Consider the following 25,261-nt stretch of genomic DNA (forward strand, 5'->3'; position numbering starts at 1 on the left):
AAAAACAAAACGCTGCAACCTTGTCAGCAAAAGAAACACAAGTCTTTATAAATACTTTTTGGGGAGTAGTTTTTGATCTCGCTTTTTATTTCAGCTACCTGTGATCTGCTCTGACCACGCTTAGTTCAACATTACTCCCTCTCAAAACCTGCGAATATTCACGGCTCCGCTATTTACTGCAGCTTATACATACTTCAGTACTTTCTTTAATGAGCTGCCCCGGGGTCTGTTATCTCTCATGCTACATAAAGCCCTCTCTCCTCCTTAGCAGAGAACAGCTGGAGATCTGATGATCAGAAACATTCAGCTTTACCACGCCGGCAAATATATCTGCGTTGTGGACACAGACGTGGAGAGCCTGTCAGCCGTAGCTGTATTGATTGTAAAAGGTAAGAAAACCTTCCCTCTGCTTGGCACTCTCTAATTAAAACAGGGTTTGCAGCCAGGATTTTTAATTGGTTTCTTCTTTTAAAAGGAAAAGAAATGTCAAATTCCAGTCTTTATTGCAAAGTTGATGATTGATTTAACTTAAATAGAAATTATTTCTTTAGCTTGTAGCAGGTGCCAAAAGGTGAGTTTCCTTTTCAGGTACCTGTTTCACGAGCCAGGATATTTCTTATCCACTTGCAGAAATTTACACCAGACAGCGATCCTGTAGTGCTAGTACTGCTTCAGTTATCACTCTGAGCTTTGTAAAGGGAAGATGCTAATCTATTTGAATTTGGAAAACATTTTTTCAGCAACCTGTAAAGGTTGCTTTGGCCATCTGTGGTGACAGGAGGTAAATTCAATGGTCAATATTCAAGGGTTTAAAGTATTTACATTTTGCACCATGTGTTAAGCACTAATAAAAAATAACTGCAATCCTTCAGAAATGAGTGTCAACAAAAGATTTTACATTTAAATGACAAATGGTAATGATGCACAAGTTGAATGTTTATTTGAGATATTTGAGACGGATTTAAGTTAAGCATCATCTGTAAATCTACTTAAGGTCATTTTGTAGAGTGGGACCACTGTTGAAAATAATCTGCAGGTTTTACAACATCAGGCTGTAAACCCAATCAACGGTTCCCTTTAAATTCAGTACAGTTAGAGGTTTAAATGGGTTTTAGATTAACTTTGCAAAAGGCTTCATTTTTCTTTGGACATTTGACATTCCTCGGCTAAGGTGAGGAGCATTGACTTTCAGCACCAGCCGAGATAACGTTCATAAAGTAGTAGTGGAAACACAGACTGCAAAAAGCCCGGGAGACATTGAGAGTTCAATCTTAAGGGTAATTAATGGTATTTTTAAATATAAATATGAAATATCAGAGTTCAATGTTTGAAAAACCCAGGATCAGAAGTACCAATGATGTATTGAGTTTTGTATTTCAGAATTTCAAGTTAAATAAAGATGTTAAATAAATAATTGCATGCATATACTGTAGATCTCTGACTTTGAAATTGGTATTGTGGTCAATCTCTAGTTCAGATTCAGTTTGTTGTTAAAATATTGTAAGAGTTACATCAAGCCCCTTTTTAGCCACACTTCAGATAAATTGTACCTTGTTAAAGCACATTGTGCCTGAAAGGACTTTTAGTATTTCAATGCAGAGAATAGTAACTCATATTATTTAGCCTGGTCACTGAGCACAACAAATAGCACATTTCACAGATTTTCCAACTTGAACTCAGCATAATATATTCCCATACCTGAGTTATGACTTCTGAGACAAATGAAATGCAGCTTAAGTTTGGGGGATAAAAGTTCAGCATAGCATAATGGAAAATCTTCTAAAGTAATGGAAAGATTTAGGAGGTTTTCCAAACTACAGACTTTCAGGGCATTTGGGTTTTTCAACTTAAATTGACTTGCATTGGTTTTGTGATTGCACGTGTTTCTTCAGTTATTCTGAAAATCATGGGAATACATAGTTTTCCTTGTCTGTTTATATTTAATAACAAATTGTTATTAAATATAAACTTGGTTTTCACTCACATGTATTTTCAAAGCAGTTTAAAATTTTAAGAACAATAACAATTAATATTTTACACTTCTTTGTTTCTCTGCCTCCTTTTAATGACTAATATCCAATATTGAGTGTAACGAATGTACCTGGCAGCAGAATGTGTTTGAAGAGGATCTTGTTGTTGTTCATGTAGTATGCATTTCTCCGAAGAGACAGCTGTGGAAAGCCACACTTGGCAGAACAAAATAACTTTTGCTAAGAGGAGTCACAGCTTCTGTTTTAAGGAGGGGCCGTGCTTTAATGCAGGGACGAGAAGAGATTGTTGTTTCCGGCTCAGATCAATAGCAGCCTTGCAAATTGACACAACGCAAATGTGCTAAATGTCAGATGAGGTGAGGGATGATCTCAGTGTCAGGATTTGAAAAGGTTGGATCCATAACTTTATCTTGTAAGCATACCTACCATTCATACTATTCAGCCTGGCATGTTAAAGATATTTTAAGGCAAATCGCAGTAATGAGCGGTGAGAAGTAAGGCAAAAATAAATAAATAAATTCTTGCTTTTCAAGTCGAAGCAGGAACATGGCAGGGAGAATAGATTGGCCTAGAACTGACTGGAAACAAACTTGACTGTGACTCAGACTGTGCATTATTTACACTTCCTGCTCACGGCAGCTGTCACGGATGTCTCACAGTTTGGATTGAATAGCTTCAAAAAAGGCGTGAAGCTAGAGTTAGAGAGCCAGCCATGGGAAGGAGGAAATGTCTTTATTTGATCACTGCAGACCTTTAACAAAATGGCAGAGGCTGCATGCATGTGTGCCGAATGCACATGTTGGCCTGCTTCCATCACTTGTGTGAGCCACAGGGGAATAAAAACGGAAGAAAAAAAACATCAATTCATTAATAGGTTTACACGTAGCTGCACGGACTATTTTTAATATTTTTATCAGCTCTTTTGTAAGCTTATGCATACAAACTTCTCAGAGGGTCAAAATAAATGTGCGAGCGAAATGATTCACTCAGCAGAGTGGTTTGAGATGAGTCATGCATTTAATATGTTGATTCTTCTCAAAGTTGTGCTTTATTTTGTCTTCAAACACTAAAGCAATTGAAAGATTCTGAGAAACGCATCTGGAGAATGCTGTCTTGAAGATTTGATTGTGTCACGGTATAGTTTTTTTTGTAGAGGATCCCAAGTGCAGAGACTTATTGCAGAGCAGAGCCTTTAATAATAATAATAATAATAAACAACACTCCCAAAGATGATCACGGAGAAAACGGGGCATGAAGTGAAGAGTGACAACAGGCATCGCGACAGACGTAGTAATTGGGAAAGTAATGGGAAGAACAGTGAGGAACAATGTGAAGTGATGAGATTATATATATACTGAGGGAGAGGTGGAACTGACAAAGCAACCAGAAGAACTAATCAGAGGCAAATGGAAACAGCTCAGGGAGAGTGCAGACGTAGGGGGAATCAGGAGATAGATGACAGCTGTGAATGGGAGCAAACTGGCAGGCAGTGGGGAGGTTAAATAATAAACACAGACAGGCTGAACTGGGGTTCAAAGCAGCAACAAATCAATGGGGGAAAAGAATCAAGCACAGCAAAATCCGAACTCAAAAAGAACAGAACATAATAATAAATACACTAAGTATGAAGGAATGAACAGACACAGAAATACCTTGAAAGCAAGCCTGATGAACTGAATAGAATTAGGCCTGTTGACCAAAAACAAAGAATCAGAAACATAAATGAAACTCAAACACCAACAAATCCTAACATGACCTTTGTCCAAGCAGTTTATGATTGAACCATTTAGACAGCAGTGACCAATTCTGTAATCTTTGCATCTGAATGCAAGGATTTTCTAGCCCATTTCTTCATTCCTATTTGCATAAATACCACTTTTATCTAATTATGTTTTATTTTTAAGAACTATGTGTATGATGATGCAAGAAGAACAAAGTATTTTTTCCTAGCCTTCCTGCTGTGAGCGTGTGTGAGAGAGCGGTCACAGGAGAAGGTTTTTTTCAATTGAACGCAAAAATAAAATGACTATATATTAGCTTAATTAACTAAAAAAAACCTGCAAAGGCTTCCAGATCCTTTCAAATGTCTCTCACTATGGGAGAGAAGGATACACAGTCATGGGGAAAACTGCTACAGTTGAAGACAGTCATTGACACCCTTCACAACAAGGGTGAACCACAAAAGGATGTTAATGGGCTCTGACTTCAATTGTCTATCAATTATTTGGGTAATTTCTTTAGCTATGTCTGGTTTTGTCATTTACATTGTAAGTTTTAGGTAACGCTGTTTGGGTCTTCGCAAAACATTCCACTTCTTTTACCGCCTCAGAGCCTAGATTGCATTTTGTTTTCCATCTCTGTTGAGTCATCCATTCTACTTTGCTCCACTTGACTGAATCAGAGCAAATAATATTTTGCTTCAGAGCTCACAGTGCATCTCGTGCTTTTGAGTACTTGACAAAGAATACTCTAAAGAACTATAATTTCCTTACACCCTCTTAAAATTGGATTCTCTCAAAGAGATTTCAAAGCCTGATGAGTCTTTTTTTTTAATCCCTCCGTTTGAATAATTTGACTCAGCTTGAGGGCTGCTAATGAATGTATGGCTATATTATATGCTTGTGCAGTAAACCACCTGGCAAACTACTTATTTACAAAAAAGAAATGGAAAAAGGGTCATCTCACTGACCTTCACTTCTTTTGTTTACACGTTAGATAAAAAGATCCATTAAGAACCCCCTGAATGGTATTGATGATCATTGAAAAGAAAGATCTAATTGAGGTTATACCTACTCCTTCCTATTGAAATAAAAGGCAATTACATTTGTTCAGTTTTTATTAGCTAGAACAAGCTGCTGTGTTTAAGGCAGCATTTGCATTACAGATGCATGAACTTCAGATTGAGAGATGTTAATTAGCTTTGCAGTATCACTTGATTTGGGAGGTAGATGTTGAATTATAGCTAAACATTCAGCTATAATTCAACATCTATGTGAACGATAAATGTGAAATAAATTATATGCCACCTGTCTAGCCTTGCAAGCAACTGAAGATGTAGTTTACGTCAGCACTTACCGATTTGTGAAACGCCAATAGCAATTCTTTTGTGTCAATGCTAATTTCAAGCTGGTGTGATGCTGTAACCATCTTATCTCTTGCAAAGAGCTTTTAATAAAAGCAGTCTATGTTTTTAAAAAGATGGTTATTAATAATTTGACTGTAATACATTTATAATAAGTAAACTTTTGACTTTCTTTTATTCAAAACTGACATTACTGAGATTTTTATTGCTGGTACATTAGAAATCTACGAATGATGAAATCCTCTTGGCTACTGTCAGAAGGTTTTGTGTATAAGGTATGTTGCAGCTTAACTGTTTTATCTTTTTAATCTTTTTTTGCAGATGCAAGACCACAAAAGTCAGACATATGGCATGAGTTCTTTTGAATTTAAAATAAAGTGCAGGTCAGCTCAAGATAAGGCCTGATTTACAATTAGATGTGTTAAATTGTTGAATTATCCTTTCATTTTATGGTCACTATAGAGTTTGATTTAGGAAACCTTCTTGACTTAAACGGTCATTAATTATTCTTATTAGGAGCAGAGGTGGTGTTGGAAAAGAGTCACTGCGCTGGATGCAGCTCTACTCTCAGAAATCATTCTAGGCTATTAATAAAACATTGAAAAAATGATTTCAGAGCAGCCGTTTTTAGCCTGTCTTTCAAACATTTTGTTCATGATTTGTGAGGCTAGCATGTCTAGTTGTGAAAAAGCAGTTAGTGCTTTCGCTAGCAGTGGATATTCATGGACCGGAAAGAAATCAGACTTTTTAACGTAACAGTGAGATCGCGTTGTCACTACAAATAATACACAAAATCATTTTTCACTGTCTAAAATAAAATCCAACTAAAGTTTTGGGGTTTAGGTCAATCAGTACTACCAAAATCATTGCTGTTTGGTAAATGGTGACATAATGAGAGCAAAAACTTTCTTTCTATTCAAAAGTTTACATCAGTTTCTATTCTGTTCTTTTTATTTCCCCATGATGTTACAGAAGAAAGAAATGTATTTGACATGTTTCCTTAAACATCCACAGGTTGGCCTTTAAGCGACTCTATATAGGCTGTAAATTAATCAAAAGTTTAAAACTTTTAAAGAGAGTAGGAAAAACTTTCTATGACATCTTGTGAATGGAAATAATTTTTGGTAATCCTGACCGTTCCAAGATAAGATTTAATGTCAGGTATCAAGAAAGGAAAGGTCATAGGATCAAGGTGGTGCAGTTAAATTTTGGAGAAAAAAAGTGAAATTATTCTCGCATGTAAGCTTTTCCAAATGCAATCAAAAAATACTGACTTTCTTGCCAAAGTAAATGAAAGCTCATTCATTAACCCAGTGGCAACAACTCATGGAGCTTATCAGTCGTAATCATTTTCTATTTTGATTATTACAGTTTGAGTAAATAAATAAACAACACATGTTGCCCTTTGTAGTCACAGCAAATGCGATTGCCAGTGTTATTTGCACATTTCTTTGTATAATCCTCTATTTTAGTCATGTTTCAGAGTGTGATTTTCAGCCTTGTTTTTGGTCCCCTCCCCTCACTGCACTGAAGGTCGCTGATAATCGCGTCTGACACAAAAGGCTCTTGAGTGATCATCCGGGTGCTTGTTTTCCACAATAGCAGCAGTTAATGCTTCAGATGATGCCTCACAAACACTCCTCCGGATGAGGAGGACAGCGATGGAGAAGGTCGCTGTGTAAAGATAACATCGTGGTCAACAACATTCAAACCATTTGGAGGACGCTCCTCGCTATAGTTTGACAGCTGCATCCCCATCGTGGCCCTGAAAAAAAAAAAAAGAGGCACGTCAGTCACTCTATTCCGTTGAGATTTATCATTGTTTCGCCACTCTGATATTCAGGACTGACAAGAGAGAGTGTACATTTCACAAAGTTGGGTGAGATTCAAATCAAATCAGCATAATTTTGCCGTCTGCCTGCGCCGAGCGAGAAATAAAGACCTAGACTGACACTCGTCTCTCCATGTTAATGAGAGATCATTGAAACGCTCCAGGGAGACTCGCTGCATCCTGTTGCCTTCAGCCAACCAAATATAATTAAGAGGATAAGAAATTGATCCTCGATTGTCTGGCCCATTAATATGTATTAATGAGGCCAGCGTATTAAAGTTTTTTTGTTTTTTTTGTTATTGAGAGCCACTAATGAGTTTTAAAGTGATCAATATCTCTAAAGCCACAGTTTTAAGGGTAAATATTTGTGGGCAGTACTATAAAGGTGTAAGCTGTAGATCAGCTGTTACTCATTGAAGATCACTATTTTGGTTTTCTTTTACCCAGATTGTTTATTAAGATCAAGTTGATAATTAAAATGTTTAGCTTAAAATTAGAAGCCGTTCCTCTGAGCAGAGTTGATAGCATTTTTTTTTTTTATTATTCTCATTATTCAGCAGTCTGACTCACTGTTCTCCAGTGGTCCATTATTTCTGATGAGCTAACACATCCAATAAAACAGGGAGCTAAAGTAAAACATCACACCGCTTAATTGGTGGGATAATTCAAATAAATGATAAAACTTTGGCTCCTCGGGGGTGCGAGGGGTCCCGTCTTCATCTTTTAGCTTTTAATTTGACTCCCCGCTCCTCCGCTGTTTCAATCGATCCATTACCGGGAGGACCATGGAAGGCAGGGATTACATGTTGGGGGGGGGGAAAGAGGAGGATAAATCCTGAATTAACTTTTAATTTCTCGTGACGGGCGCCGCTCTGGAGCATTACAGTTTGGGTTCGAATGTGTGTTTTCTGACTATTGTTTGCGGTTGCTCGCATTTTTTTCCTCGCAGAACGTGGAAACACACCCCACACCCTTGTGCTGGAGATCCGTCGTCTATGCATATTCTGCAATGTGCGACTTCCTCACGGTGTCTGTTCCCTGTGTTTGAGCCAGGCCCTCCGAGCCCCCCGGAATCAGTGACTGTGGAGGAGGTGACAGACAGCACGGCCCAGCTGGCGTGGAGCCCCGGCAGAGACAACGGCAGCCCCATTACCAGCTACATCATCCAGACAAAAACTCCATTTACTGTGGGCTGGCAGCGAGTCAATACAGGTAGACATATTTGCATCGTAAAGCATATTAATTGATGTGTAATATGCCTGTAAAACTCATTTTATGACGTTTCAAATTCTTTTCTAACATGAAGCCGCATTTAATGTATGTGCACATGACTACCTTAAATTCAATTGCCATTCCACCTGAGTCATCAATTTTTAGCTGGTATTTCCTTCTTGTTTCTCGAATAAAGTGAATGTAATCAAGTAATTTCATGAAAAAGAAGTCAATAAAAAACAAGCATTCTTTAGGTTAAAATGAGCCCTTCGTATGTGGGATGTTTAAAGTTTTGTGCACTCAACGTCCTCTAACTCCTTTAGCATCTTCACCAACACTTAGTAAGAGTGGAGACCAAGAGCAGAGTAGATTTCTGCCAAGTTCACACGACTTTAATCTTAAAAAGCATCTTTACAGTTCTTTGCAAAGGCTCCTAAATTAACCTTTAAAGCATCATGATGTATACATTAAATGAAATCTGACAAAGAATTTGAAAGTTATTTACACCACGCAAATAAATCAATGTACAATAAAAAAATGTCAATAAATACAGACTACAAAAGTGAGAAAGAAGGAACAAAAATAGAGTACATTGATTTAAGTAAATACAGAAAATGAAAAAATGTCAAACTAAATGAGAATTTTTTTTAGATGGAATATTTTGCACAATACATGCCTTACGAAGGCATTTATTTATTTCTATCTCTATACTCTGCATATATTATTAGAAATATTGCAACATTTTACAGACCAATTTCCTATTTAAAGCTACAAAATGTTGAATACCATTAAAAATCAATGCTCCTTATCCTCCCCACAAGCTGCAAACTGAATTGTTAATGCAGTGGCAATAAAGTGTTTTGCAGATATCAGTTCTAACTGCAAAGCATTTTTAAAATTTTGCTTGGGTTTGTTGTTCTCTTGAATTTTTATATGAAGGACTTCAAATGAAAATTTTTCGTTGTCGGTTCAAATGAATGTATGTCTCTGTGGTGTTCATTTAGTTTCGAAATCTAAGTGAAAATCTAAGCGAGCACAAAAAACTGAAGTGTAGTTCTTGCAATAATAGTTTTCTACTGTAGTGAGATATTATGCGAAGTTATTTGACTTTCTAAACTTACTTTTGACCTTCCTGGGTTTTTTTTTTTATTGTTAAATGCTATAACAGAGGTTCTTTATATTTATGTATTACGTTAGTGACCTTATCTGTAATATACAGCCAGTTTCTGTCATGCTGTCTAATTTCTTCCAGTTCCAGAGGTAATTGATGGCAACATCCACACAGCTACCGTGGTTGATCTGAACGCCTGGGTCGAATACGAGTTCCGGGTATTGGCCAGAAACGGCGTCGGAGTTGGGGAACCCAGTCCCGTGTCAGTGAAGACGAGAACAGAGGATGCAGGTGCAGTGAATTTACTTAACATCAAGCGCCGCCGCTTTGTTTGGCATACATGTAGATGAGTTGGACAAGTTGTTTGGTTCTGCAGTTCCAGATGCAGCCCCAGGTGATGTGGGTGGAGGGGGTGGAAGCAGATATGAACTGGTCATCACATGGGAGGTAAGTCATCAGTCTTATGTTCTCCTGTATCTGTTACTGACTGTGTTTATAGTTGGTCTTTTTTATCCTTGCGCGAGGTCAAGGGAAGTCCGATGACTCATTTTGATTTTATTTATTTCTGCATCATTAATGTAGAAGAAATGCTAACGTACGTATGTTTCTATTTTGTCAAAGTATTTATGTCCCTTGAAGCCTTCCATAATTTGTTACGTTTCATCCTCAGCATGTATTCTACTGAGACATTATGTCACAAACCAACACATGATAGTGTAATCACAAAAATACTTTTTCTTTTTTGAGAGAGGGGGTTTGTATAAATTGAAATTTTGGAAAATGTGGCACACATTTATATACTAATACTTTGTAGAATCTGTCGTTTGGGGTTATGTTGCTGCCAGAATTGTACTCTAAGAGACTAAAATGTTCACCTTCTCTTCTTTGTGAAACTGATTTAATATGACAGATGATTTTTGGATTAATTTTATCAATTTGCTACCCACAAGTTCTCAAATGGATTTAGGTCTGGACATTGTTTTAACCATTCTAACCTGCCGTCTAAAAGGCCGTTTCTAATATTATTAATATGCTTTAATTTTCCTTGTCTCATTGAGCTCTGACTGTATGAGTTGAATTATTGGCCTACTTCAAGGAGAACCTCATCCGCAGTTGGGAGCCCTGTATTTTCTGTCGCGTATTTTTGCTGTTGATCTCTGCTTCTCCCCCTCTTGGCTGCTATTTTTTTTTTTTTTTTTTACTGATACTCTCCTTGCCTGGCCTGTCAATTTAAATACATGTATGTACAGTATATGTACATATATATACAGTATGTACAGTATATGTACATATATATATATACTGTATGTGTGTGTGTTTTTCCATTAGTTGCCATTTTCCTCTCAGGTTGTATTCCATTCTATCTTTCAATATTGGGAAAACTGATTAGGGAGTGTGAAGTGCTGAAAGCTTGGCATTAAAGTTCTCTACAATTTTTATTTCTATTGTGTACATTGGTTTTTAAGAGGCTTCCAACGTTCTCAAACGAACCTTTGAGGCATTCACAGAAGAGCTGCATTTATGATTAGGTTAAATGCCAATCAAGTGGATTCTGTTTGCTTTACATGTCGAGCTGAAGATTTTCTTTCGGGGTGTCAGATTAAGGAGACCTGAGAACAAATTTACACCATATTCTTTTGATTATTTTTTCTGAAAATCCTTCACTTTTTCTTCCTCTTAATTATGTATCACTTTCTCATTTGTTGCATAAAATACAATCAACATATGTGTTGTACTGCGGAAAATTTTGGAAAAGTTCAAGGGGTGTGAATACTTTTGTGAGATGCTGTGTATAGTTTATGAAAATACGATCAGTTTCAAATTACTGCAGCTCATTCAAGTCTACAGTGATTAAGCATGGCACTGAAATAAACTAGCTTGGTCGCTGTCAAATAAGATTAAGCTCTGAGTTAGCGTGGTGATTTCATATTTTATTAAATGCAGATCAGCTTTTATCTTAAAAACTCCCTGCATGGTCTGTAATGAGCACCAAGGCCTTTTAAAATCACATCTTGCTTTTCATTTCAATATATCAGGTAGCAGGTCACGGAAGCAATTTATGGGTCACGCACGCCTGAGTCTGTGCCGATTGCGGCGGCCAGTGCCAGAATGAGTGTGACTGGTCTGTATATATTTTAATATCACTATAGTTTTGTGTTTCACTCTCAGCCCGTCCCTGAAGAACTGCAGAATGGCGAGAGCTTCGGCTACATCATTGCCTTCCGCGCCTTCGGAGAAGTCAGCTGGACTCACGTGGCCACCTCGGCCCCCGGCGCATCCCGCTATGTGTACCGTAATGACAGCCTCGCGCCCTTCTCTCCATTTCACGTGAAGGTGGGCACTTACAACAGCAAAGGGCAGGGCCCCTTCAGCCCTGTGGTCACCATCTACTCTGCAGAGACAGGTAAGGATGGACATAATGGGGCAGGACTTAGCAAAGCTTGAAAGCTATTTCTCTCTCTGAAAAGGACAAAGATCACAAAAGTGGTTTTTACTGCATCTGCTGCTTTAGGCTCTAGAAATCCCTTTTAAAGCAAGAGAAAAGCAGAAAATGTGAGGCACAATTGCAAGACATTTGTGTAAGAGTAGGTAGTGCCTTTTTCTCCAAATATCACCACTCACTTGAACGGCTTTACCAAGGTAAAAAAAAAACAGTTGGCATTTAGATCTATGCTCCCTCTCGGCACACGTAGAAGCAGTCAGTTTGTGCCTTAGTTTGTGTCTATTTACTAGCAGGACCTTTGTGCGGTGACTCATCTGAGCCCTGATCAAGATTTGTAAATGTAAAAAATTCACAAAAGAAATGTTCTCCACTTACCTCCGTGTTGCTTCGTCCTGACAGAAATGCTCGGTCTCTTTTCTTCTGTTTTTTCAGAACCAAGCGGAATGCCAGCAGGGGTTTGGGCCCGAAGTGTCGCAGCCTCTGAGATTGAGGTGAATTGGCAAGCTCTCACCATCACCCCTGAAAGGGTTCTGGGCTATGAGGTATCGTAATTTTCTTTTTTTTTTTTTACTCATATAAATGGAAACCGATATCAAAGACGACACAATTGAAACCACTTGTCATCACCTCAGCTTGCACCTCAAATATGTCTCTTCCAAACTGCGTCGCCATGGAAATGGCATCCTCACGCCCCCTCCTACTCTCCCCCCTAACTGGAATTATACACTTCTTTGTATCAACATGACAGGAAAACATGTCAAACTTCTTTCGGGAGAAGAAAGGAAAATTACCCATCTGTGGGCTCGCTTTAGACTGACTGTCATTTATGCAAAATCATGATACATATGACCCCAAAGCATCATGTCAGAAGACCAGTATTTCATACCCCAAATTACAGTAACTATAGCAATGTGCTGTCTTTTGACTGATCTAAATACAAAATGGGATAGATCAATTTTGAACCTCAAAAAGCGGGTTGTGGTTGAGTTTACTGTCACAAACTGTGATCACCTGATTAACATGTAAACTAAAAAGTAAGCTGTGTTTCTTTTTATACGATACAGAGAATATAAAAAGGAACGTAAGAATGGGCTGGATGCTCACTAGCAACATCTATTGTTATTCTAATTACTACGAGTGATACAAATGATTAATTATTGTATATATCAATTTAAAATTTAATTAGTCAAACTTCAATTAGTGCAATTATTTAAATTTCATTCTTTTATTTTGCAGTGCATGATGTATTGCAGAGTTAAATAACGGGCAATAAATTCATGAGTTGACTGACAGAATGTTAATTTATTTAATTGTTTTTCATCATTTAACTGGATTAAAAGGGCGAACAGAACCTTTATTCACGGTTTTAACATACAGTATTTTTTACTGTAGCCAAAATGTTGGGTTTTGATGCTATCATCTTAGGCTGTGCTTTAAGGACTGATTTTACAAAAAGAATCCTTAAAGAAATAGATAAAAAGAAACGATTCGTGATTTCTGGCCTAAATTACGTTGCCATTCTTTCTCTGATGTTTAGCATAACTGAGGTTTCTAGAAGCAAGTGGATCATCAAAGCTCACCTCTCTAAGATGCACCCAGCCACATTATGTCAAAGTTAAGCTTTTGCCTGTATGGAACCAGTTTAAGCACATTTTACTGAGATCTAAAAATATATATAAATATAATGTGTTAGAAAATTATTCATGCCCCTGAAACTGTTTTTCTTTTTTTAGATATATTTTTTGGCTTTTCAACCCAGAGCATTAATATATTTTATTGGGTTTTTCTGTGTAATAGATCAACTCAAAGTAGAGCCTGATTCTGGGATGTAGGCAATTTTAAACATATTCCTTGCGGAAAAAAAAAAAATATTTTTAGCTTGGACAGATTGGATGGAAAGTGTCTGAACATCAATTCAAGTCAATTGCTGCCATGAATTTTGGTTTGTATTTAGGTCAGGACTTTCACAAGGCCATTATTACAGGTGAATATGCTTCAATTTAAACCATTCCTTTGTACCTTGCTCGAGCTGTCAGTTTTAATAAACAACCCTAATTTTAGCCTTGTTGTCATGCTAGAAAGTAAACCTGCTGTCCAGCTTCAAGTGTTTTGCAGCCATTTATTCTAACTCTTGTTCTCAAAAATGAAGTTGTCTTGAAAAAAATCCCTCACGGAACCATTGTATTGGACAGAATTGTACTCAGGCAGACTCTGTTTAGTAATTTGGTGACTGCTGCAGGCAATTAGTTACCCTGGAAGCATCATAGTAATTGCAACTAAATAAAAATTTACACAACAAAAATTTTGAAAATCATTCATAATTTTTCTTCAACTTCCCAAATACATGTAGCTCTATCATATAAAATCTTATTAAAAGGCATTGAAACGTGTGGTGATAGTGTGGCAAAATGCAAAAAACAAAATTGTTCAAGAGGTAATAATCTTTTTCGTGAGGTAGTGTAACATTTGTGTTGCGTCTGCTCTTTGTTTTATAAAGGTGGTTTACTGGGAGGATGACACCAAACCGGAAACGATGGGGAAGGTTAGAGTGCCTTGGAACCAAACCTCAGTCACAGTAAACAACTTGGGAGGAAACACGCAGTATTTTTTAACAGTTAGCGCCTTCAACACAGCGGGCACCGGCCCTTTCCTCCCTGCAATCAATGTCACCACAAAAAAGCCACGTAAGTTGCAGCGCTCAGTGATCATTTAGCAAAAGCCTGTGTTTGCTTTGAATCAGGCCTTTTCTTCGCAAACCGTATGAACAATATCCTTCGCTAATATTGATTTTAAAAACAGCCAGATATGGTAATGTGATGATCCCAGTATGCCAATAATACAGTCATTTGCTTCTGTGCCCACACTCTGAAATAAATCATTTTTATCTCATGCAGCGCCTGCCCAGCCACCGCTGAATGTAGAATGGACTCTAATTGGCTCTCAGCTGTCTCTTTACTGGGAGCCTGTGGTGGCAATGGAATCAGAGTCAGAAGTTACAGGATATCAAGTGAGTTTCTCCGTGCTTGATGATAGCGCGTTTATTAATGCCGCACAATAAGCTGTGAGAACAGAGTCGGCTGCGAGGATACATATTTACGTTGTGTCTTTTCACTTGTTTACCCTCCCTCGCTCAGCTTTCATTCTGGAGACAGAGACACAATGAGGTAAACACTTTCACAACGGCCAATTCGACAGCAGACTTGACCCTCCCTGAGAATGAAGACGACTACATCATTCGCATTCAGACGCTGAGTGAGGGAGGACTGGGTCCAGCCTCAGATCCCATACGGATCCATAGACTGAGTATGTTTTTTTTTTTTTTGTTCATATATTATTCAGTTGAAAAGGTGAAAGAGGTGTGCTCCCAGTGTACTAGGTTTTGTTATTTCATGGTACCTCTGTGTCTTAGAACCTATATGTTAAATGTTTCTATGGACTTTTATGAATGAAATCACTCAACACGTTTCAGTTCTGACAGGGACATTTTGTCCTCCGTTAACTCAACAGTACTAATGTCCCTTGCCACCCTAATTTGGCTCTACTGGGCTCATGTTTTGCTGAAATATGCAGTGCCATCCATCTCTGTCTGCAGCCCTCTTTTTACTAGGAGCTATTACTGTCTTGTGGAGCTCCAGGGGGGCTCGTTTTCCCCTCTAAATGCTACTTTACATTGTTGGAAGTTCTGTGCCGAATCCCTTAAAAACGAAAGATCAGAGGGGAGTTTGAGTTTCATAGTGGCTTTTCTTTTAATAAACACTTTTTTTGCCTTTTTCTTTTAGACACGAAGTGAAAGATGTGTGCAAAACACATTAGCAGTGAAAACAAAAAGCACTGTTTACAAAAAGTAAAATCTCTGAAAGTAATTCAAGCATCATTTATACATTTTTTTTTCCTCTGGGGAAGATTTTTCTGTAGACGTTATTTCATTATAAAGGAGAAACCAGCAGCACACGGCTGTTAATTTAGTCACAAAGGTCATGAAAATGTTGGGATTGCAATCAAACTTAATCAGGTTCTTGGTCCCTTTACACACAATTATAAGGTATGATTGAGTTTTATTACATTTAAAAGAGGCAGTTTGAATTCCAGTGAATTTTCACAAGGTGGTTGTAAGTAGCATGCAGGGGGATCTTCTATATTGTTTATGTACAATGATAGCAATAAGTCATCCTATTAACTTGAATCAGTTACATTTTTCTAACCTTCAAAAGTGACAGCATGCTTTATTATCTTTAATTTCACTATTAATAGTGTGTTTATTTTTCGAAATGTTATTGATTCCAATTGTTATTGTGTAGTGTTTAGCTGGACCAGTCAAATTACTTAATGTAATTGGTGTATTTTTCGAAATGTTATTGATTCCAATTGTTATTGTGTAGTGTTTAGCTGGACCAGTCAAATTACTTAATGTAATTGGTGTATTAGAGAAGCATACTATTTGATTGCTGGGCAGCATCTGCTTTTGTCGGAGTGAATGTAGGTATGGATTTATTGCCAAAAAGGACAAACTGGAAGAAGGGAGCATTTGCCTTGCATACACAATGTGCCAGACAGAATAGCTGACTGGACTTTAGCTATTGGTATTTTCATCATTAGCACGTTTGAAAATTATTGGTGGGCAGCGCTCCACAGAGCATTGGCCACCTTCCAGATGGTGTTGGATTAAAAATAAGTTATAAGTATTTTTTAACATGTCTGACACCAACTCTTTGTTCACATTGTTTCATAACAGGTGTGGACAAGGAGGGCAGGGGTAAGACAGGCAGTCAAAAGGACCTTCTTTAGGGAATTGAAAGTATGGTGAAGAAAAACGTCTCCAAAAAGTTACCCAAGTAAATGTAGCAGAGTAAATTCAGCTCTGGTGTGTACTCCAGACAACATTGAAGATTTCCAACTTTTCTGAATCCAGGAGCTTTCCTGTGCCCCATTCAGCCTTGCTGATATCTGAGGGAGTTGGCCCCAGGTCAATTTGGCTCTTTTACCAGTTTGACCAAACTTACCAAAGCTAGGTACGAATGGCTGTACATGTAGAAGTCAGCAAGAAATGTCTTGAAGTGGAAAAAGTACAAAATGACAATAGATTGAAATGAGCAGTGCCTGTCAAAGTCTTGCTCTCTGCTATAGCAGTCTGAAAGAAAACATGACATGCCTCTGTAGAAAATTGTTTCCTTTTTAAACAGCTTTTCACAGCTTTTGTGCTTCCTCTGACTTACTTCTTGAAACACCTCACATACACTAAAAATAACTGTCCTTGTAAAAGCTTCAAACAGAGGCTGGACCCAAAAATGACACAAAACAAGGAGAAAGTTTAAAGCTTTATGGTGTTTGTAAAGCATCTCCACTCTTTGCTCCTCTGGAGGACATATAGGACAGATTGTTAACCAGACATTTGTATTGGAGCAGCAACACAATGTTGAGTTGTTGTAAATTTTGCTCACTTTAGGTCTAAGTCTACAGAAAATACGTTTGCAGACTTGAGCTGGACATTTATTTTGAAAACATAAACTTTTTCATATTATTGTCTTAGCTCATGTTCATCAATTTGAGAAAGAAAAAATGTCCAGACAGTAGTAGTCAGTTGGATCATTTTAGGCAGGCTGGGTAAATGTTGACTTTAGACTTGTAAAAGAGAATCTTAATCCACTTAAGGATTTGTAAGTGTTCAAATTAAAAACTAATACCAGTAGCATTTGCTCATAGCTAGATAAAATAGGAGAAATTCATATAATAATCTTATTTTTTCCTTCCGTAGGTCAGTGACACGTCTACAGTAATACTCAATAAATTAGAATATGGTTTCTGATGAGGCTTGTCTTTCAGATTAAAAGTACCTTTTGAAAATTATAACCTGTAAGCAGGTATTAAACATACTCTTCATTATGCCTACATTTTTCTATTTACGTCTTTTATTTCCTGTTGGTCTGATGTAATATGGTCATCTTAAATATAGCGTTTTTCTTGGTTGTAAATGCAAAATCCTCATAATAAACAAGATTGAAAACACCGATGTTGAAACAATTGATGTTGAATGTAGTTAATCTGTATATTGTGTTTCTTTTTCTAAACTAACTCTGAAATAAATCAAACTTCACAGTAATATTATAATGTATTGAATATGACTGTAATTAATCAGGCATAAACTGGTGGCCTGCTTCATGGACACCAAGTAGTTCTTTATATCAATGTGTGAAATGTTTGGCAATTACGTTTGCTCTTTTATCCGTTAAATTCAAAGTGTTCTTTGAAAATTGCAAATGAAAATCTTCCCCTGATAATTGCTTTTAATACTTACTTTCTCCGACAGTCCTGAATGTGTCACTGTTGTTTCTCTTGTTTGTCTTCTTAAATGGCTCGAGGGTACTTTGTGTGACATAATTGCAAACACCCTATTGCAGCTAATGAAAATTAATTATTAGAAGGGAGGAACAACACTTCATCAATCTTTACAGGGAAAAGCAAACAGGTTAGAAAGAGTCTGGGAGTTTTACAAACATTCCCTAATACATATAAAGGTTATCAATGTCAGTTTGGTTGCTTGAGCCTCCTCCTGTCAAGTGGTGCTGCCAGGAATAGTGGTGAGAAAAGGCACTGGTTGTGTGCTGATAAACTTGTTGTTGAAGGGAGATAATGATGAGAGCAAAATGAATGGAAAGTCTTAGGAGCAGGAAAGAGGCAAAGTCCAAGCAGTTCAGATTTCATGAACAAAATTCTAATTGACAACCAAGTCAGGCTCACCGTCCAACAAAATATACAAGAATCAAAAAAAAGAAAATACTCAAGATAGGGTCAGGCACAAAAGCCAAAAGAAAACCTAACTCACAGAGCAAGTGGTGCATACCAGTAACAGAGTACAGACATATACATGACACAGGAACGGGATCAGAAGGCGAAACCACTAAGACCAGATGTGGCTTCAGATAATCTAGCAGGGCAGAGGTGAGACAAGTAATACCTAATCAGAGTTCCTGGAGCTGCATTTAGGTGAGAACAGACTAAAACCTTCACTATCTTTGACTCAAGCAGTAACAACTCCCTCACTGAAGAGTGTTGAGTTAAAGGTAGCACTATTGCGTAGCCTCAATGGTACCCAGTGGTACGCATGATGTGTTCACTTGGAAAATATTTAGTTGTAAGTTTTCAAGGCTGACAATTGCCCAGTTCTAGTCTCAAGTATGTTTCTCAGTGCTTCTCCAGTAGCTACTTTAAATTCTTCTAGGCTACTGGTTTTATCAGTACCTTATGAGTTAAGACTTTCATCCCATTCGATTATTTTTAAAATTATAAAAAGATAGCAAGCGTAAAGGATTTCAATAGCAAAGATGACTTGCATCTCTATGGGGAGCTAAAAAATATATCTGGATGAGCCAGGATTATACCAAGTAATAATACATGTTTGTTGGAGAGAAGACGGAGACAGAGCAGAGAGGTAAAGGACAATGGGGAAAAAACCAGTGTAGCCAGTGGTGCAGATGTGATGACTGCATTCTGCATTCTGCTGCTATGACATCTTGAATCGTATTGCTGTTTTAACTGCAACGTTACAATGACACAACTTCATGGTTTATCCATGAGGTATACCACAGTTTCTGCATCACTCAATGTGCAGAATACAAAGCTTTGCCAAAGTCTGGTGCTTTGATTAGCTTTTTGTTTCAATTTTGTTCAACATAAAACATGTCTCAAGGCAAATGTTTTCTTAACTGATTTGGACTTATACCTGTCAAAGTGCTGAGGTCTTCGGAGAAATTGTCTAAACCAGAATCAGGTGATTTTCAGTTCAAATGGCCGTGAGCGGTGATTTTCTGGTCTAAAACTCAAAATCTGAAAAGTGAATTGATTATATTTAATTCATATTTAAGCGCTTCCAAGTCACTTTGACAGTAACACTCCTCAGCGGAGATGCAGTTAGTGAGTGAAGGTGACTCAGAGTTAGATGTTTTCAGGAGCAGGGAAGTGGTTAAGAAAATAAGGCAGAAAAAGGACACATTTAAATAAAAAAAAAATTCTACAACATGTTAAGACATGTTTGTAGGTCATTTTTCAGATAACTGGGAAGCTGGACTGAGAACTTCATAGGTTCTGTTTTATCATTTTAAGCTTTCAACTTTGGATGATTATGAAACTTGCTGGATTTGGGAATGTTAGCTGCTCTTTGAAAAATTCTGAGTTAAGGGAAGTATTAGCATTGCCTCAATTCAATCTGGAGAGACTCAGACGGAGATGAGAAGACAATTAGAAGAGTTTATTGACAAACAGAATTTAAAGTCTTTGGCGCTCGGGCCCCGCCTGGGGATAACGGTTATCGCAGCGTTAGCGATAGGCTTCAGATGAGCATCCCCGATGCTGTTAGGAACGTCATCCCCCGGGGCCCGGCACTGGTGGTGGAGGTTGAAGAAGGGTGCGGGCCTCAGGACCGGGCGAATGGAGGAGAAGGGGTGGTGGTGGGTTGAGCTCGGCTGGAGAGCGAAGGACACCATGGATGAAGGTCCTTATCAGCTGGGACTTGGTCGGTGATTGGACGTGACGTGGCTTGGTCCGGCGTTGATAGGTCGACGATTGTGGGCAGGTCGCTTCAATTAACGGGTCCCGGTGGGGATAAAAGAGTCTTCCAGTTTGAATTTGCGCCTAGGCTTCATAAGTACACAGAAGCTGCTTTTTTAGTAGGGGTAGCTTAAATAACTGTGATAATTGCTAATATAAGATCCAATACAGTTTACATTGTCAACTCCTCAATTATTTTTGTCTTTCTTTCAAAGAGTAAAATGTCTAGAAATAATATTTTACTTACAAAATATTGTTTCCCTCTCATGCCGGCAGCTTACTTTGACAACACATTTGTATATTTCAAGGTATGGACACAACCTCAATCAAAAATGAAATCTAAATTCTCCCTTTAATTTATTAAATAGTAAAACTTTACATCACATTCAGTGGTGGGTTTTGATATGGGCAGTCGTCCAGGGCAGCTTAAGAAATGGGGCAGCAAAAGCAGCAGATTAGAAAAGGAAAATTGGTCTTTTAGTTTCACCTTGTAAAGTCTTCTATTGCTTTCAAACAAGTAAAGTTAGCACCGCATCATTCTACTGAGAATAGAGAGAATATTTTTGCTTGGTTGCTGCAGGACTTTGCTGTATTTATCCAGCTACTGAATTGTCCAGGGCACAATTCATGCAAGAATTGCTATTGGTTATATGTAACATGTTTTCAACTCTGTTGGAATGTTTCAGCCTTCCAGTATTTTGAGTCCAAGTCAGAATTAAAATAGTGTATAAGTTGGATGTGAGCTTCAGTACTTTTAGTTTTTGCCATTTTATTTATTTATTTTTTTGTCTTTGCTGTAGGTATGAGCGCCCGTGGCTCCAACGCCCTGAGTGTGGACACATCCCCGCTCTCCTTGTTCTTCACCATTGCAATATCTACGTTCAGGTCAATGTTGTGACAAGACCTCTCTCTGCTTTGTTTTCCAACATTTTTCTATTGTTTCTAAAAGTAATCATGCTTTTTTTTCTCTTGACTCTTGTTTGGAGATGACAGTTTTATTGTGTTCTGTAGAAAATATGAGGCAGTGCAATATTGGAGTGTGCTATCAGACAGAATTAATTAACATTATTTGCTTGCCTTTATTTTTTTTAATGTGGGTCTGACATTTTGCCAGTCAGGAACAATACTCCAATTCAGCTCTTTACTTTGACTCTGAAATAACACAGATGCCTTACTTCCATTCATGTGCCAAAGTAGTTTCAGCCTTCTTCTTGTTATTAAAAAGATAGCTCCATGCTTTTCTCAGCATTCAGTTTCATGCAGTTTACAGTCATTAAGCACTCAGTGTATCTTTTGAGGGCCTCTGTATGAGATTTTAGTTTTCATCTCTTGAATTTTCTGTGTTCCTCTTCATGCTTCAATTAGATCGTCTGAACATGTTCATTCACACATATGCTTGTGCCTTTGAAGATTCTTGCAATGGCCCCAATTACGGATACATCCAGCAGCCTGTTTTTATGAGTAGATTCTCCATTAAAAATGGATTGTGTTCCAGATTTCGGTCATAAAACACCTCATAGTGTTAAGTATTTACATTATCATTATCACTTAACTTTGGAAAATTGAATGTAGGCTCCTTAAGGTTTTAATGCCTGAAGAAAAATAACTACAATCTGTACTTAACTTGGCATCAAGAAACATGTTCTCGTAAACAGCAGTAGGAGTAATGCTGCGTAGTACAAGTGCCAATGTGTTCTTTTTTTTTTTCCAAGTTATTAGGTAACAACAACAGAAGTCTTTAATTTTTACTTCCAAGTCAATTCTTTGAAGTGAAAATTTGTACAAAAGAATTTATTCTCTTTTACAACTAAATGCAAGACATTTTCTGTATTTCACTTCCATGTTATAGGAAAGAATGAAACAAATGATGTATGAAACAGGCATGTTTCAGAACGCAGCTCTTCAGCTTCAAGGGAAAACCCCTGAGCCAAAACCTAAATGAAAATTCAGAGAAATTGGCATTTACTTCAATCTATACAGTGAAGAAGCTGATGAGTGAAAAAGTGTTTGATTGAAGAGTAAAAGCTTTTGAGAAGCCTGACTTTCAATGTCTTTGTTTTGGCTAAATTTTACAAGATATATGGACTATAGTCAAAAGGACGGGCTGATCTTAAACACACATAAAACACACTGTTTGTGGATGTCCAGGGTTTGGAGCGATAACCATTCTCTATCATAACCTAACAAGCTGTGGAGGGATGTTGAAATGGCATATAATGCCTAATTTCACATTTTTTAAATGAAGCATTTGCCTATCCACCTTAAAAACTAAGTAAGACAAAGCTCTAATGTTAACAGATAGATTGCCTTTATTTTGCTCTGATTTCACAAACATAGATTCAAAAATGTATTGTGCTAACTGTAGATCTCAGTAATAGAAGTCAACACTGGCCACTTTATTAGGTAACCTGTTCGAGTGCTTGTTAACTCAAAACAAATTCCATTCATCTCATGGTAGTAATTCGATACAGACCGGTGTCTAGACAAGATGAAGATGACTGGCTGGCTTTAAGCCGCACACAAGAAATACAATTTTAGTGACTTTGAGTATAGCATGGTTCTTGGTGTACATAGAACTGGTCTGAGTATTTCATAAACTATTAATCTGCTGGCGTTACCACACATCACCATCTCTTGAGTTTACATAGAATGGTTTTGGAAGGGGGGCGATGTCCAGTGAGGAGGAGCTGTAGGGATGAAAATGCCCTTTTGGTGTCAGAGAGTTGGACAGAATTTACACACTGGCTTAAAATAACGAAAGTTATAAAAATAAAAAAATAAAATAATAATAATAATATTAATAAAAAGACAACAGTGGCTCATGTAAACTCCTTTTACAAGGCATGCAGAATACCATCTCCAACACGTCAAACCTTGAATCACATTGTGTGACTTCAGCTGCAACATTCAGAATCTGGTGTAAACAACATGAAAGCACGTGTATCAATGATTCAGACTGCTGCTGCTGTATGTGATGTGATGGTGTGGCACACTTGGACCCCCTTATTACCAATTGACTAACTGAGCAGTTTTGATGACCATATCCAGGTGACTAATACAATTCTAAGAAGGTGTACCCAAAAAGTGGCCAGTTTGTCTACATAAAATTGAGGAAAAAATTGGTGTCATATTAACACTTCTAGTTATAAATTCTTATCTTTAAGAATCCATACACAAAATATGAAGGCGCAAGGGAATGCATTTAAACTTTTGTCACCAATAAAGATGCATGTAGTCACAAGGGTTCTAAAGTCTTAATTTTGAGTGGACAACCAGTGTATTTCCATGTTTTTATATGAACATTTGCTTGATCTTAAAGAGAAATAGGCTAGAGAGATGTGACATAACTGATGAGATCACAGAACAGCACAGTCCAAGAAGAGTTAGCATTTATATTATTAGATTTATAGTGATAAAAAGTCGCTTTGTGGCATATAACTGCATCAAAAACTGCCTAATTAACTCATCTGAACCTTTTTAACCTGTACATAAAGCATACGCCTTAGCTAACTCGCTGAAAGACTGAATTTTAAAACGCCTCAGGGCTTCGCTACTGTCTGACATCAAGGAGCAGCAGTGACAAAGAGCCCTCCTACTGTGTTTTTCTCACATCTCCTGCACTTGGGAAAATAATGGAAATAAGTGTCACCATGCAGATGACCTCGAACTGTCGGCTCCAGCACAAAATGACCTAACCCATAAATTATTCAGTATTGTAGCTGTTTACACGTCTGTACAAGTCAGGTCATTATTAGTTCAGTTTTCAAGTGGCGTTTCATTTCTGACGCAACAAATTTGGCACATGGGCGTTTTAAAAATTTCTTGTGGTTCATTGATCACCACGGCCACTGTTCTATTATTTACTCTTTGATTCAAAGTTGTTTTTTTGCATCCCGATCGTTCTCTGGGATATTGCGGGTGTATTACAGAAAGAAGTCAAACAGACTGAGAAGAAGAAGAAAAAAACAACTTCAGAATTTGTGTGACTTTTCATACCCAGTGGCTACATCCATCTGTTGTACCATCTAGCATTTTCTGTCACCAAAACCGATAATCCGCCGTTCACCTCACATCCACTTCACACCCTCTTCACACCGCCACCAGGCAAGTGGAGGTGAGAAAGGGAGATGGCTTTCAACTTCTTTCTCACTTGTTTTGGTAACAGATCCCTGCATTTACAACAGAGTTAAACACTGCAAGCACCATTTTTTAAAAGGCTAAATCACTGTTGCCATCTGTATGTTAGCAGTTTTTACAGTTTCCTAACATCTGGGAGTTCAAGATACTTGTGAATAAAATGCATCATGGCAGCCTCTTCTTAAATGCATACCCCTTGTCAACCAATTTAAAACTCTTTTAACCCAAATCCTTCTTAATTAATTTGCTATCTCACAAACTATATGGTAATAGGTTTTCCTTATTTGAATGTGAGGCCTGTTTTTGCTTGCTTTTGTATTTTTTTTAATCGTGGGACTCAAAAGTTTTTACAGATTTTAATTTTACTTGAGTTAATTGCTAAATTATGTACATTTTAATTGAAAACTACATATGAAAAAATAAGGAAGATTTTCAATTAAAAAAAAACCTGTTTTGCTGCTAAATTATTAAAAAATGGATGTGTGAAATCAACAATAAGAAAATGCATAGGATTTTTCCTGTTTTTGCATAGGGAGGGTATTTTTGGCTTGAATAGTTCAATGACAGGCTAACTCCTTTTTGCACAACTTGCACATGGCAATATTCTTTTCCAGCAGCCCATCAGATTTTTTTTTAATCAAAAATTAAGTGGGCCAAGAGCAGAGTTATATGCTCTAAAACTAAAGTTTTGTACACAAAACATATAACATCTTTTATTCATCTGCAACAACCTCTCATGCACCACCTGTTTCTCTAGACAAATTAGTGATTTGAATTTCTTACATAACCCTGTTTAGAACCCAAAGCATTAAAAAAAAAAATAGAAGCCAAATCTGTGCAGTTTCTATCTATAAATTGTGATATGGCGTATTCTAAATTTCTTACAAATTAATTGCCTGAAATGTTTCTGCTC

At 37.5% G+C, this 25,261-nt stretch overlaps 1 protein-coding gene across 2 annotated transcripts in view; it reads left to right on the forward strand.

Annotated features, from left to right (window-relative positions):
- Positions 1-24,723, forward strand: part of LOC102230670 (contactin-3-like) — a 59,954-nt gene extending 35,231 nt beyond the window's left edge. The window contains exons 15-24 of one of the 2 annotated variants that reach the window (XM_014472181.2): positions 269-389; positions 7,958-8,116; positions 9,369-9,518; positions 9,604-9,674; positions 11,397-11,631; positions 12,103-12,212; positions 14,168-14,354; positions 14,565-14,677; positions 14,805-14,973; positions 21,012-24,723. In XM_014472181.2, coding sequence (XP_014327667.1) covers positions 269-389; positions 7,958-8,116; positions 9,369-9,518; positions 9,604-9,674; positions 11,397-11,631; positions 12,103-12,212; positions 14,168-14,354; positions 14,565-14,677; positions 14,805-14,973; positions 21,012-21,109 — 1,413 coding nt within the window. In that variant the 3' untranslated portion in view covers positions 21,110-24,723. The remainder of the gene's footprint in view (positions 1-268; positions 390-7,957; positions 8,117-9,368; positions 9,519-9,603; positions 9,675-11,396; positions 11,632-12,102; positions 12,213-14,167; positions 14,355-14,564; positions 14,678-14,804; positions 14,974-21,011) is intronic. The other variant, XM_023341545.1, reaches the window with a different exon arrangement.
- Positions 24,724-25,261: the final 538 nt, after the last annotated feature.

Source organism: Xiphophorus maculatus, chromosome 1 (genome assembly GCF_002775205.1).
Source record: "Xiphophorus maculatus strain JP 163 A chromosome 1, X_maculatus-5.0-male, whole genome shotgun sequence".
NCBI lineage: Eukaryota > Metazoa > Chordata > Actinopteri > Cyprinodontiformes > Poeciliidae > Xiphophorus > Xiphophorus maculatus.